The sequence below is a fragment of the Chiloscyllium plagiosum genome, unplaced genomic scaffold, assembly GCF_037043375.1.
Source record: "Chiloscyllium plagiosum isolate Xiang-an unplaced genomic scaffold, Cpla_swu_hap1 HiC_scaffold_17, whole genome shotgun sequence".
NCBI classification, from domain to species: domain Eukaryota; kingdom Metazoa; phylum Chordata; class Chondrichthyes; order Orectolobiformes; family Hemiscylliidae; genus Chiloscyllium; species Chiloscyllium plagiosum.
The window spans coordinates 5,200,599-5,214,535 of NW_028270155.1; the positions used below are offsets into that span (position 1 = coordinate 5,200,599).

General features: G+C 51.3%; 1 protein-coding gene across 2 annotated transcripts in view; it reads left to right on the forward strand.

The window, feature by feature from the left end:
* cdh16 (cadherin 16, KSP-cadherin) overlaps positions 1–13,937 on the forward strand; it is a 178,661-nt gene that overhangs the window by 22,973 nt on the left and 141,751 nt on the right. For both annotated transcript variants that reach the window (XM_087995561.1, XM_087995562.1), the window contains exons 3-5: positions 4,410–4,547; positions 8,537–8,675; positions 12,112–12,270. In XM_087995561.1, coding sequence (XP_087851687.1) covers positions 4,410–4,547; positions 8,537–8,675; positions 12,112–12,270 — 436 coding nt within the window. The remainder of the gene's footprint in view (positions 1–4,409; positions 4,548–8,536; positions 8,676–12,111; positions 12,271–13,937) is intronic.

Below are 13,937 nucleotides of genomic sequence, written 5' to 3' on the forward strand. Positions count from 1 at the left end.
AGGGTGGGTGGGGGGGTGGAGAGGGGAGGGGAGTGTGTGTTTGCAGGGTGGGTGGGGGGTGGGGAGGGGAGGGGAATGAGTTTTTGCAGGGTTGGTGGGAGTGGAGAGGTGAGGGGAGTGTGTGGTTGCAGGGTGGGTGGGGAGAGTGGGGAGGAGAGGGTAGTGTGTGTTTGCAGGATGGATGGGAGGAGTGGGGAGGGGAGGGTAGTGTGTGTTTGCAGGGTGGGTCAGGGTTGGGGAGGGGAGGGGATTGTGCGTTTGCAGGGTGGGTGGGGGGAGTGGGGAAGGGAGTGTGTGTTTGCAGGGTGGGTGGGGGGTGGGGAGGGGAGGGGAGTGTGTGTTTGCAGTGTGGGTGGGGGTGGGATGGGGAGAGAAGTGTGTGTTTGCAGGGTGGGGTGGACAGGGGAGTGTGTGTTTGCAGCTTGGGTGGTGGGGAGAGGAGGGGAGTGTGTGTTTGCAGGGTGGGTGGGGGGAGTGGCGTGGGGAGGAGAGGGGAGTGTGTGTTTGCAGGGTGGGTGGGGGTGGGAGGGGGTGGGAGTGTGTGTTTGCAGGGTGGGTGGGTGTGGAGAGGGGAGTATGTGTTTGCAGGGTGGGTGCGGGTGGGGAGGGGAGGGGATTGTGTTTTTGCAGGGTGGGTGGGGGTAGTGGGTAGGGGAGGGGAGTGTGTGTTTGCAGGGTGGGTGGGGGGTGGAGAGGGGAGTGTGTGTTTGCAAGGTGGGTGGGGGTGGGTAGGGGAGGGGAGGGTGTGTTTGCAGGGTGGGTGGGGAGTGGGAGGGGAGGGGAGTGTGTGTTTGCAGGGTGGGTGGGGGGAGTGGGGATGGGAGGGGAGTGTGTGTTTGCAGGGTGGGTGGGGACTGAGGAGGGGAGGGGAGTATGTTTGCAGGGTGGTTGGGGGCACGGAGGGGAGGGGAGTGTGTGCTTGCATGGTGGGTGGGGGTGGAGAGTGGAGTGTGTGTTTGCAGGGTGGGTGGGGGTGGGGAGGGGAGGGGAGTGTGTGTATGCAGTGTCGGTGGGGGGAGTGGAGAGGGGAGGGGAGTGTGTGTTTGCAGGGTGAGTGGGGGGTGTGGAAGGGAGTGTGTGTTTGCAGGGTGGGTGGGGGGGTGGAGAGGGGAGGGGAGTGTGTGTTTGCAGGGTGGGTGGGGGGTGGGGAGGGGAGGGGAATGAGTTTTTGCAGGGTTGGTGGGAGTGGAGAGGTGAGGGGAGTGTGTGGTTGCAGGGTGGGTGGGGGGAGTGGGGAGGAGAGGGTAGTGTGTGTTTGCAGGATGGGTGGGGGGAGTGGGGAGGGGAGGGTAGTGTGTGTTTGCAGGGTGGGTCAGGGTTGGGGAGGGGAGGGGATTGTGCGTTTGCAGGGTGGGTGGGGGGAGTGGGGAGGGGAGTGTGTGTTTGCAGGGTGGGTGGGGGGAGTGGGGAGGGGAGTGTGTGTTTGCAGGTGGGTGGGGAGGGGAGGGGAGTGTGTGTTTGCAGGGTGGGTGGGGAGGGGAGGGGAGTGTGTGTTTGCAGGGTGGGTGGGGGGTGAAGAGGGGAGGGGAGTGTGTATTTGCAGGGTGGGGGGGGTGAGGAAGGGAGAGAAGTGTGTGTTTGCAGGGTGGGTGGGGGTGGGAGGGGATGGGAGTGTGTGTTTGCAGGGTGGGTGCGGGTGGGGTGGGGAGGGGATTGTGTGTTTGCCGGGTGGGTGGGGGTAGTGGGTAGGGGAGGGGAGTGTGTGTTTGCAGGGTGGGTGGGGGTAGTGGGTAGGGGAGGGGAGTGTTTGTTTGCAGGGTGGGTGGGGGAGTGAGGAGGGGAGGGGAGTGTGTGTTTGCAGGGTAGATGGGGGGTGGAGAGGGGATGGGAGAGTGTGTTTGCAGGGTGGGTGGGTGTGGAGAGGGGAGTATGTGTTTGCAAGGTGGGTGGGGGTGGGTAGGGGAGGGGAGGGGAGTCTGTGTTTGCAGGGTGGGTGGGGGGAGTGGGGATGGGAGGGGAGTGTGTGTTTGCCAGGTGGGTGTGGGCTGAGGAGGGGAGGGTAGTGTGTTTGCAGGGTTGATGGTGGGAGGCTGCGGAGGGGAGGGGAGTGTGTGTTTGCAGGGTGGGTGGGGGTGGAGAGTGGAGTGTGTGTTTGCAGGGTGGGTGGGGGTGGGGAGGGGCAGGGAGTGTGTGTTTGCAGGGTGGGTGGGGGTGGAGAGTGGAGTGTGTGTTTGCAGGGTGGGTGGGGGTGGGGAGTGGCAGGGAGTGTGTGTTTGCAGGGTGGATGGGGGGGTGGGGAGGCGAGGGGAGTGTGTGTTTGCAGTGTGGGTGGGGGGTGGGATGGGGAGGGAAGTGTGTGTTTGCAGGGTGGGGTGGACAGGGGAGTGTGTGTTTGCAGCTTGGGTGGTGGGGAGAGGAGGGGAGTGTGTGTTTGCAGGGTGGGTGGGGGGAGTGGCGTGGGGAGGAGAGGGGAGTGTGTGTTTGCAGGGTGGGTGGGGGGTGGGGAGGGGAGTGTGTGCTTGCATGGTGGGTGGGAGTGGGGAGGGGAGTGTGTATTTGCAGGGTAGTTGGGGGAGTGGGTAGGGGAGAGCAGTGTGTGTTTGCAGGGTGGGTGGGGGGAGTGAGGAGGGGACGGCAGTGTGTGTTTGCAGGGTGGGTGGGAGAGTGAGGAGGGGAGGGCAGTGTGTGTTTGCAGTGTGGGTGGGGGAGTGAGGAGGGGAGGAGAGTGTGTGTTTGCAGAGTGGGTGGGGGGTGGGGAAGGGAGTGTGTGTTTGCAGGGTGGGTGGGGGAGTGGGGAGCGGAGGGCAGTGTGTGATTGCAGGGAGGGTGGGGGGTGGGGAGGGGAGTGTGTGTTTGCAGGGTGGGTGGGGGGAGTGGAGAGGGGAGGGGAGTGTGTGTTTGCAGGGTGGGTGGGGGAGTGGGGAAGGGAGTGTGTGTTTGCAGGGTGGGTGGGAGAGTGGAGAGGGGAGGGGTGTGTGTGTTTGCAGGGTGGGTGGGGAGGGGAGTGTGTGTTTGCAGGGTGGGTGGGGGTGTGGAGAGGGGAGGGGAGTGTGTCTTTGCAGGGTGGGTGGGGGGAGTGGAGAGGGGAGGGGAGTCTGTGTTTGCAGGGTGGGTGGGGGTAGTGGGGAGGGGAGTGAGTGCTTGCAGGGTGGGTAGGGGTTGGGGAGGGGAGTGTGTGTTTGCAGAGTGGGTGGGGGTGTGGAGAGAGGAAGGGAGTGTGTGTTTGCAGGGTGGGTGGGAGAGTGGAGAGGGGAGGGGAGTGTGTGTTTGCAGGGTGGGGATGGGGAGGGGAGGGGAGTGTGTGTGTGTTGCAGGGTGGGTGGGGGGAGTGGGGAGGGGAGGGGAGGGGAGTGTGTGTTTGCAGGGTGGGTGGGGGGAGTGGGGAGGGGAGGGGAGTGTGTGTTAGCAGGGTGGGTGGGGGTGGGGAGGGGAGTGTGTGTTTGCAGTATGGGTGGGGAGTGAGGAGGGAAGTGTGTGTTTGAAGGGTTGGTGGGGGGTGGGGACTGGAGGGGAGTGTGTGTTTGCAGGGTGGGTGGGGGGTGGGGAGGGTGTGTGTGTTTGCAGGGTGGGTGGGGCGATGGGGAGGGTGTGTGTGTTTGCAGTATGGGTGGGGAGTGAGGAGGGAAGTGTGTGTTTGCAGGGTGGGTGGGGGGTGGGGAGGGGAGGGGAGTGTGTTTGAAGGGTGGGTGGGAGGTGGAAACTGGTGTGGAGTGTGTGTTTGTAGGGTGGGTGGGGGGAGTGGGGTGGGGAGCGGAGTGTGTGTTTGCAGGGTGGGTGGGGCGATGGGGAGGGTGTGTGAGTTTGCAGGGTGGGTGGGGAGTGAGGAGGGAAGTGTGTGTTTGAAGGGTTGGTGGGGTGTGGGGACTGGAGGGGAGTGTGTGTTTGCAGGGTGGGTGGGGGGTGGGGAGGGGAGGGGAGTGTGTTTGAAGGGTGGGTGGGGGGAGTGGGGAGGGGAGGGGAGTGTGTGTTTGCAGGGTGGGTGGGGGGTGGGGAGGGGAGGGGAGTGTGTTTGAAGGGTGGGTGGGGGGAGTGGGGTGGGGAGGGGAGTGTGTGTTAGCAGGGTGGGTGGGGGGAGTGGGGAGGGGAGGGGAGTGTGTGTTTGCAGGGTGGGTGGGGGGAGTGGGGAGGGGAGGGGAGTGTGTGTTAGCAGGGTGGGTGGGGGTGGGGAGGGGAGTGTGTGTTTGCAGGGTGGGTGGGGCGATGGGGAGGGGAGGGGAGTGTGTGTTTGCAGGGTGGGTGGGGGGTGGGGTGGGGAGTGTGTGTTTGCAGGGTGGGGGGGGTGATGGGAGGTGGGTGTGTGTGTGGGTGGGAGTAGGGGTGGCGTTGTGTGACGGTGCGTATGCGTGTGTGTGTGTGTGGGTTGGGGTGGGTGTGGGTCGGAGGAGGGGTGGTTGGCTGCTGGAGTAGAATGCAGATTCAGGGAGGGTGTAAAACACTTGTCAATTTTCAGGAAATGTTTGCATTTGCAGCTTGAACCAGTTGTTTCTGGGAAATTGCGCCTGGAGCTGATCGATGATTACAATGGAACCTTTGGGATTGAAGACCATCTCTTGCTGTTCACTCTCAAGTCTTTTGATCGCGAAGAGCAGTCCGTGTACGAGCTGAAGGTTTGTATCTCCGAAACATATCTCACACGCTGGGCAAGTAGCCAAAGCAATGTTATTGCATACATCCTCTGCCTCGATCATCCACCACCCTGCTTCATATCAGAGACAAAAAATCAGAAACTTCCAAGGTTTTCTCCAGGCAAGAACAGAGGGGCAGCAGTGGACCCTTCTGGGGCCTAGATCATGGCAAACATCTACCAACATACTGCAGTCGCACACTATCCTCAAACAGCTTTGACCCCTTTGGTTAGCACTGTTGCCTCACAGCGCCAGGGACCCTGGGTTCAATTCCCGCCTCAGGCGACTGTGTGGAGTTGCACATTCTCCCCGTGTCTATGTGGGTTTCCTCCAGGTGCTCCGATTCCCTCCCACAGTCCAAAAATGTGCAGGTCAGGTAAATTGGCCATGCTAAATTGCCCGTAGTGTTAGGTGAAGGGATAAATGTAGGGGAATGGGTCTGGATGGGTTGCGCTTCGGCGGGTCGGTGTGGATTTGTCGGGCCAAAAGGCCTGTTTCCACACTGTAAGTAATCTAATCTAATCTAGTATCTCGATATCTCGCATTCCCTGTCTTGAGCATACTCAGTGATTGAAACTGCTTGGTTGGTGTTGGAGAATTGCAATAATAGATCACCTTCCTCGTCTGTGTACTAAATGTCCCATGTTTCAATCTGAGTCATGTCCCCTGGTTCTAAACACCCCATGCAGTGGAAACATCCATTGGGATGGAAACAGGTCAGGTCTCAGGGGTTTGTCACTCTATCAAACCATGAATTTCCTCATTACCGATGTTTCACTCAGATTAATTTTATTCAGTCCCTGTTCCTGATTCACTGTTGATTTCTTCAAATTTGGGCCCAAGCCTTTTACTACGATCAGTGATAACTGAATCAGCTGCTTCTCAGAAGAGACCGGGATGGGAGTTGTACCGTTAAACAGTAAAGGTTCCCCAGTACAGGTTCTCAGTCCAGCCGAGGTCTCATGTAAACTTAAGGGTTGGAGTTCAGAGTGAATTTGTTAAAGATGGGGGATCCCACCATCACTGATAAGGCTGCGCTGATATCGATCTCCATTAGAACCAAATGACTATTTAACCAGACATTTATTTTGATTGGTTCTGATTTGGATGTTGCTAAGCAATTTAATTGTTCCAATCCAGATGTAGGTGGGCTTTCCAGGGTGTGCACTCTCCTGGATACCAACCTATGTGTTCTCTTACTCCATTTAGGTCTAGTGGGACTCTTTTACTGTCTCAAGTCCGTGTACCAGCAACAACTACAATGGCTTGTTAGCCCAGATCCTGAAGAAACTTTAACCATTTTCCTGAGGCTTGGCTTTGTTTTGGAGTTTTGCTGTGAGTGACCGAGAGTCCCTCTGTTCAGGACATGTCCTGAGTGAGGCTATGCAATTGCCTGCCCTCAAGTGGTGTTCCCTAAATTCAGTTGGACTGTTAAGGATGTCCACTTCCGTCAGAATATCCTGCAAGACATGTTCCACTTACTGTATTTTCCAAAGATAAAGCCGGTTGTAGTGCCTGTTTGAAGTCCAGTAGGGTTTCAGCTAGTTGCAATTCTGCACAGTTACATCATTAATCTCACATTCCAAACGGTCTCTCAGCATCTCGTTAAAGGCTAAACCAAATTCAAATGCCTCTGCACGTCACCCTAACCTAGTCAAATATCCTGATATGGATTCCTCTGGATCTCAAATTCCAAATAAAACCAATAGTGTCTCAGAATTACAGGAGGTTTGGGGTAGTAATATTTATGAACTAAATCCATCAGTTCTTGAAAGTAACTGGTTTCTCAGGGAAGGTTAGGTTCCTAACAAACTGTCAGAAGGATTATTACTCATTGCTTTTCATCTTTCCCAGTGTCAGTTGCCTGTAAAATGTAATGCATTCTCTCCATGTACTGGGCCCAGTCTTCAGTGGCAGGATCAAATGAGTCAAGCTTCCCAAATAACAGCATGATGGCAGAAATGCTTACCCCCAATGCAAAGATGACTGTTGGAAGTGAATGTCTTCAGAAACATGCTTTTCCCTCATCGCCACTGAAATATTTCTATAGATTCTGGTATCCCATCACCAAGTCCCTCTTTATTTACATGCGGAGAGTCCTTGACACTGACCCAGCTCCTTCAGAGACAGCTCTCAGAGTGAGCAGAGTGTCTGACATGCCTGTTCTTATCTGTCAGCCAGGGCTCCCTGATTGGACCAGTTTAACAGCTCCAATCAGGGATCACATTTCCATGAGGTACACCTGGCTGACCTTGTTACAATCACCAGGAGGCTATTCAGCCCCTTGAGCGTGCTCCATCATTCAATATGATCATGACTGATCTCATCTTTCTGCCCTCTCCCTATAATCCTTTATCCTATTACTCATTCAAAATGTCTGTCTCCTCCTCAAATTTATTCAAAGTCCCACCATCCACCAACATCTGAGGGAGTGAATTCCACAGATTCACGACCCTTTGAGATAAGTAACTTCTCCTCACCTCTCTTTTAAACCTGCCATCCTTATCTTAATCCTAAAGACCTCTCATTCTAGCTGCACATGCCTATGTCTACTTTGTTAATTCCCTTTAGCATCTTTTTCCTGAATTTGATTTCCTCTCATTCTTTAAGTCGAGAGAATATCAGCCTATAGTGCTCAATCTCTCACGTTTTCACCCTCTTGAGCCATTGGGTATCCTACACTCCAGGTTGGTTAAATGAGGGGCCATTTTGATGGGAAGAACTTTTAGAGACAATGCAAAAGAAAGGGTTCAACTCTAAAGGGGCTGAGAAACAGAGGGCCGTGGGAGTATCTGGTCATGAGTCATTGCCAGTGGCAGGACAGGTTGAGAACATTATAAGGGGGCTCGGTTAGCTCATTTAGCTGGAAGGCTGGTTTGTGTTGCAGAGTGACCCCAACAATGTGGGTTCAATTCCCATAACGGCTGAGGCTAGGTGAAGGACTCTCCTCCTGAACCTCTCCCTTTGTCTGAGGCATGGTGACCCTCAGGTTAAAGCCCCACCAGTCATCTCTCCCTGGTGAGAGAGCAGCCTCTGGTCTGGTAAGGCTGTGGTGACTTTACCTAGTAAAGCACATAGTCTTCATTAATAGGGATGTAGTGTAAAAGAGCAGGAAGGTGATGGTAAATGTTGTTAAAATATTTGATGATCTCAGCAATGATATTGCAATCAGTTCTGGGGGCCAGACTTTAAGAAGGTTGAGCAGATTTCAGAGAGGATGCAGAGGATGATGGTTCCAGGGGTGAGGAACACAGATAACTTGAATGATAGGGTTGAAAGGACATTCAATAGTTCTGCCTGAAACCATCAAGGGATTTGAATGGTGTGGAAGGATTGAGAGTGAGAGGACACAGATGTAATGTAATTGTTATAAGAAAGAATGGTAACACAGGAAAGACTTTTTTCATACACGGAGATTGGGGACCTGCCTAACAGTGTGGCAGAGGCAGGGTCAGGCCAGCTGTTTCAGAGGGAATTGGTACATTGTGGATGTACGTTTGCTCGCTGAGCTGGAAGGTTCATTTTCAGATATTTCGTCACCATACCAGGTAACATTATCAATGAGCCGCCAGTGAAACACTGGTGTTAGTGACCCGCTTTCTATTAGTAACCTTCCTTAGTAACCCAAGGAAATCTAAACACATCAATAGAAAGCAGGTCACTAACACCAGTGCTTCACCGGAGGCTCACTGATGATGTTACCTAGTGTGGTGATGAAACATCTGAAAATGAACCTTTCAGCTCAGCGAGCAAACCTACATCAAGAACCTCAATCTTCTCGAAACTCACTAATTGGTACGTTATGTGAAAAGGAAGAAAGTTCATGGCTACAGGGAGGAGGTGGAGACTGGCACAAGGTGAATTTGCATCTTCAGAGAGCTAGTACAGGACAATGGGCCAAATGAGCTCCTTCCTTGCTGTGACAATTCTATGATGGTTCCTTTCTCCTGTTGTCTCTCTTTTTGTCCTAGGTGAAGGTTACAGATGATGAAGGGAGACAACTTGATGATCCCATTTCCATAACGATCATCGTCACTGACAGGAATGACAACGCTCCAGTGTTTGTACAGGAGACATTTTCAGCAAGAATCCACAGGGGAGCACGTGCAGGTAACCTGAACACCACACCCCAATCAAAACACAGCCCTGCAGATTCCAGCAATCAGAAACAAAAACAAAAACAAAAACAAAACTGGTCAATCTTGAAGCAGCCAGCAGGTCGGGGGGACTGAGGGTTTACCAAATGGAACATTTCTGCCCTGGTTCAGTGTGTACCTAATTCAGTAAAAAAAACACACACTCCATCACGGACCTCACTAAACAACGCACCGACCAATGAAATGAGAAAGGAAACTGCTTATTCCACCACCTTCTAGTGGATCCAGTTAAGATAGTGACTGAGACCTTTAGGTGCCGTGGTCACAGGCCATGTGACAGTGATGACATTATGAGCATGTCACTGTGACACGTCAGGAGGGGAGTGTTTGGATAGGAGGAAGGGAAAGACAAGGCTATAATCTGCAGGTGAGCAGTTCCCTCCTATTTACTCCCAATGGCTCCTATCCCAGCAGCTCAGGTGTGTGGCTATTGGTGGAGAGAGAGATGTGATGCTTCTGATGTTGCATAGCCTGCAACAAGTCACTGTCAACACTCACACACTTGAATGACCGTTGTAGTATCGCGTTGCTCCTGCAACTGCATCTCATCAAGGCATAAGGAGAGGAGCAATTCCAGAAAGACATTTTCTCTAAAAAAATCTATGAATAATCAAAACTATTAAACTTGTAGTGACATTTGCTCTAAGTTTCACTTTTTACCTTTTCTTCAATATAAGATAGTTTCAGAGCTCATTTGAGAAGAGTTTACTGATTATCGAGCACCCTATTCCACAAACAATCACAAATGTGTAACCAATGACAAGACATTGGTTAGGCCACTTTCGGAATGCTGCATACAATTCTGGTCTCCCTGCTATAGGAAGGATGTTGTGAAACTTGAGAGGGTTCAGAAAAGATCTACAAGGATGTTGCCAGGGTTGGAGGATTTGAGTTATAGGGAGAGGCTGAACAGGCTGGGGCTGTTTTCCTGGAGTGTCAGAGGCTGAGGGCAGAGGTTTATAAAATTATAAGGGGCATGGATAGGGTAAATAGACAAAGTCTTTCCCCTGGGTCAGGGAGTCCAGAACTAGCGGGCATAGGGTTAGGGTGAGAAGGGAAAGATATAAAAGGGATATAAAGGGCAACTTTTTCATGCAAATGCCAGAGGAAGGTGGAGGCTGGTATAATTACAACGTTTAAAATGACTAGGAAGGGTTTAGAGGGATATAGGCCAAATGCTGGCAAACAGGACTAGATTAATTTAGGATATCTGGTCGGCATGGCCGAGTTGAACCGAAGGGTCTTTTTCCATGCTGGACATCTCTATGACTATGACCCAGTGAAACCCACTAGGACTGAGGACATTCATACCAGGTTCATTAGTAACAGAAAACTAATGTTTTTTATTATAAACAAACCTATTCTTTAATAAATGGCGAACATGTCCAAGCGGAGCAACTTAAGCAATATCTCTTTAAAAACACTGACATGTATCCTGATTCAGGAATAAGACTGACAAAAGCAGATGGTTTGGTACAAAATATAATGAGTGGAAAAATATAAACAGGGAAAAGCAAATTCAAGAGTCCACAAGGGTGTGAGAAGTTGTTTCTTTGAGTTCTTGTGATTTCTTTTACTGATGTTAACTGACTACAGGCAATGCTGATTGGGTGGACCCAGGTCTTTCCTGGCATTGGAACCCTTCTTTAGAGATTCTAGTTGTTTTTGTCTTTTCACTGAGTGAGAGACAGAGTGAGATGGTGAGAGATGCCTCTGGATGTCTTTGAGTGCAGAGGACAATCTGCATTTATCCCGGGCTGCTCCGGGAAGCGAGAAAGGAGGTTGCTAAGCCACTGGCGAGGATATTTGCCTCCTCACTCTCCACGGGAGTCATACCAGAGGATTGGAAGGAGACGAACGGTGTTCCTCTTTCCAAGAAGGGTAATAGGGAAATCCCTGGCAATTACAGACCAGTCAGTCTTATATCTGTGGTCAGCAAAGTTTTGGAAAGAATTCTGAGGGATAGGATTTATGACTATCTGGCAAAGCATAGTGTGATTAAAGGCAGTCAGCAAGGCTTTGTGCGGAGCAGGTCATGCCTCACAAATCTTATTGAGTTCTTTGAGGAGGTGACAACACAGGTCAACAAAGGTTGAGCAGTGGATGTGGTGTATATGGACATCAGCAAGGCATTTGATAAGGTTCACCATGGTAGGCTCATTCATAAAGTCAGGAAGTATGGGATACAGGGAGATTTGTCTATCAGGATTCAAAATTGACTGGCTGATAGTGGTTGTAGATGGAAAGTATTCTGCCTGGAGGACAGTGTTGAGTGGGGTCCCGCAGGGCTCTGTTCTTGGGCCTCTGCTCTTTGTAGTTTTTATAAATGATTTGGATGAGGAGGTTGAGGGGTGGGTTAGTAAATTTGCAGATGACACAAAGGTTGGAGGTGTCGTTGCATCCTCTCCAAAGATACAGAGGCTTTGGAGAGGGTGCAAAGAAGGTTTACCAGGATGCTGCCTGGACTGGAGGGCTTGCCTTATGAAGAGAGGTTGACTAAGCTCAGACTTTTCTCTCTGGAGAGAAGGAGGAAGAGAGGAGACCTGATCAAGGTATACAAGATAATGAGAGGCATGGATAGAGCCAATAGCCAGAGACTTTTCCCCAGTGTAGGTTTGACTGGTACAAGGAGTCACAGTTTTAGGAGAAAGGTATAGAGGGGAAGTCAGAGGTAGGTTCTTTATGCAGAGAGTTGTGAATGCATGGAATGCGTTGCCAGCGGTGGTGGTGGAAGCAGAGTCATTGGGGACATTTAATCGACTTCTGTGGACATGCACATGGATAGCAGTGAGTTGAGGGGTGCGTAGGTTAAGTTACTATATTTTACATTAGGATTAAACCTCAGCACAGCATCGTGGGCCAAAGGGCCTATTCTGTGCTGTACTTTTCTATGTTCTGTGTTCTATGACTAGAACAGACTGTGGCTGTACCAATCTGAAGGCCGTCATTAGGGAGTGTTTCCTTTACTCAGAGACTCCTGATGCCATTCTGTCTCATAAAGCATCCTCTGACTACTGTGGAAAGTAACACTATCTTGTGTGGCTAAAATATACACCATACAATCCCACCTGATTTCTAATTTACAAAAAAAAATCTCCTGTTACTTGTTAGTGTCAAACTTCCATTTTCCAGTTTACAATCCAAAGGATAAAGTATATGTTCCCTTACAATCATCTCTAATAAATCCATGAGAACACTCTTGTTCACCCAGAGATGAGTGAGCATGTGAGCACTCACTATCACAGGCCCTTCGGCCCAACATTTGAGAGGGAACAGGATGGAAGGATCTGCTGATAATATGAGGTGGAGGGAGTTGGCAGTTTTCCTGTGGGCTATAAACACTGGTAGAGACTGAATGGGCCAAATGGCCTCTCTGTGTACTGTCATAGGATACAGGATTCTGTCTGCAGCCGCCACTGACCTTGATGACCCCCTCCTGCCTAGTAGTGACCTGCGCTACAAAATCCTCCAGCAAATTCCAGCACAGCCCTCGGACGGAATGTTCCAGATTGATCCTCGGAATGGTGACATCTCACTGACTGCAGAAGGTATGGTCTCTCCCTCTCTCCATTCTCCACCTGTGACTGTAGCCCCTTCAGCTATTCACCTGCGAGGGCAGCATTTGTTTTCCTTTATTCTTCCATGGACTGTGGGCATCTGTTACCAGTCCCGAGTTGCCCTTGAACAGAGCAATTTAATTGGCCATTTCAGAGGGCAGTTAGGAGTCAACCAGATGGGTCTGGAGTCAAATGTAAACCAAACCAGGTAAGAACAGCTGAGCTCATTTAGCAAAAGTGGTTTTATTAATCAAATACTGCCGAGACAAGCTTTATAATTTGAATTCAAGTGGGCACAGTGGCTCAGTGGTTAGCACTGCTGCCTCACAGCACCAGGGACACAGGTTCGATTCCAACCTCAAGTGACAGACTGTGTGAAGTTTGCACGTTCGCCCAGTATCTGCGTGGGTTTCCACCGGGTGCTCCGGTTTCCTCGCACAGTCCAAAGATGTGCAGGTTAGGTGGATTAACCATGGGAAATGCAGGGATACAGGGATAAGGTTGGGGGGGTGGGTGGGTGTGGGTAGGTGGGATGTTCTTTGCAGGGTTGGTGTGGACTTGATGGGTCAAATGGCCTGCTTCCACACTGTAGGGATTTGATGATATTCCCACACTGGCCTTGCTGGGATTTGAATCTGGCCATTAGTTTGGGCCTCAGGGATTAATAGGAGAAAGTGAGGTCTGCAGATGCTGGAGATCAGAGCTGGAAATGTGTTGCTGGAAAAGCGCAGCAGGTCAGGCAGCATCCAGGGAACAGGAGAATCGACGTTTCGGGCATAAGCCCTTCTTCAGGAAGGGCTTATGCCCGAAACGTCGATTCTCCTGTTCCCTGGATGCTGCTTGACCTGCTGCGCTTTTCCAGCAACATATTTCCACCTCAGGGATTAATAGCCCAGTGACATTACTGATACATTGCTGTCTCCCCCTCTGTCAAGCTCAGTCCTGTGTAGATGTGACATCCAGATCTAGCCATTAGGATTGAGTTCAAGGTGGGACCCTCAGTTGATCCCACGATCCCATCTCATTCCCAACCTTCTAGTCCGGTGAATCCATTGAATCCAGCACTGACACAGACCCTTATTCTTCCTGCCCAAGATGGAGACATTCACATTTGCCTGCATTATACTGTACTCCACTGGCTGGGTCACTCTGGGTGTCCACTTCTATCCTTCCTGTGTTGATGTTGACTGTCCACACAGACCTTCACTACAGCAACATTCCTGTAATCCGCTGGACCCAGGGTCAACTAGGGTCCAAGGATTGAGCTTCAGCTCTGGAATGGAGAAAGTGCAGTTATGAAAGAGCTTCTATAAAGATCATAAATTCAGCTAAAACATGACCTTCAATGAATAAGCAAGTGCAGACTAACAGCCAGACAGGTAACACAATCAGAACAATACCAGCAGTTCCACAGCACCTTATCACAGTAAAACCGCTCACTGATTTCACACAATAAATTCCTTTTGCAATGTGCTGACTGTTGTGTGTCATACAGGAGCAGGAGGTGACTCATCGTTCTTGCCTATAGCTGTTAAAATGATGTCTATTCAATGTGACTTCTCCATCAACGTTTGCTCACTATTGTCACTGGCACTTGTTACAGTCACAGGCGCAGGTTGTGTTTGTATCATTGTGGTTGGAAGGTGTGACATTTGCTC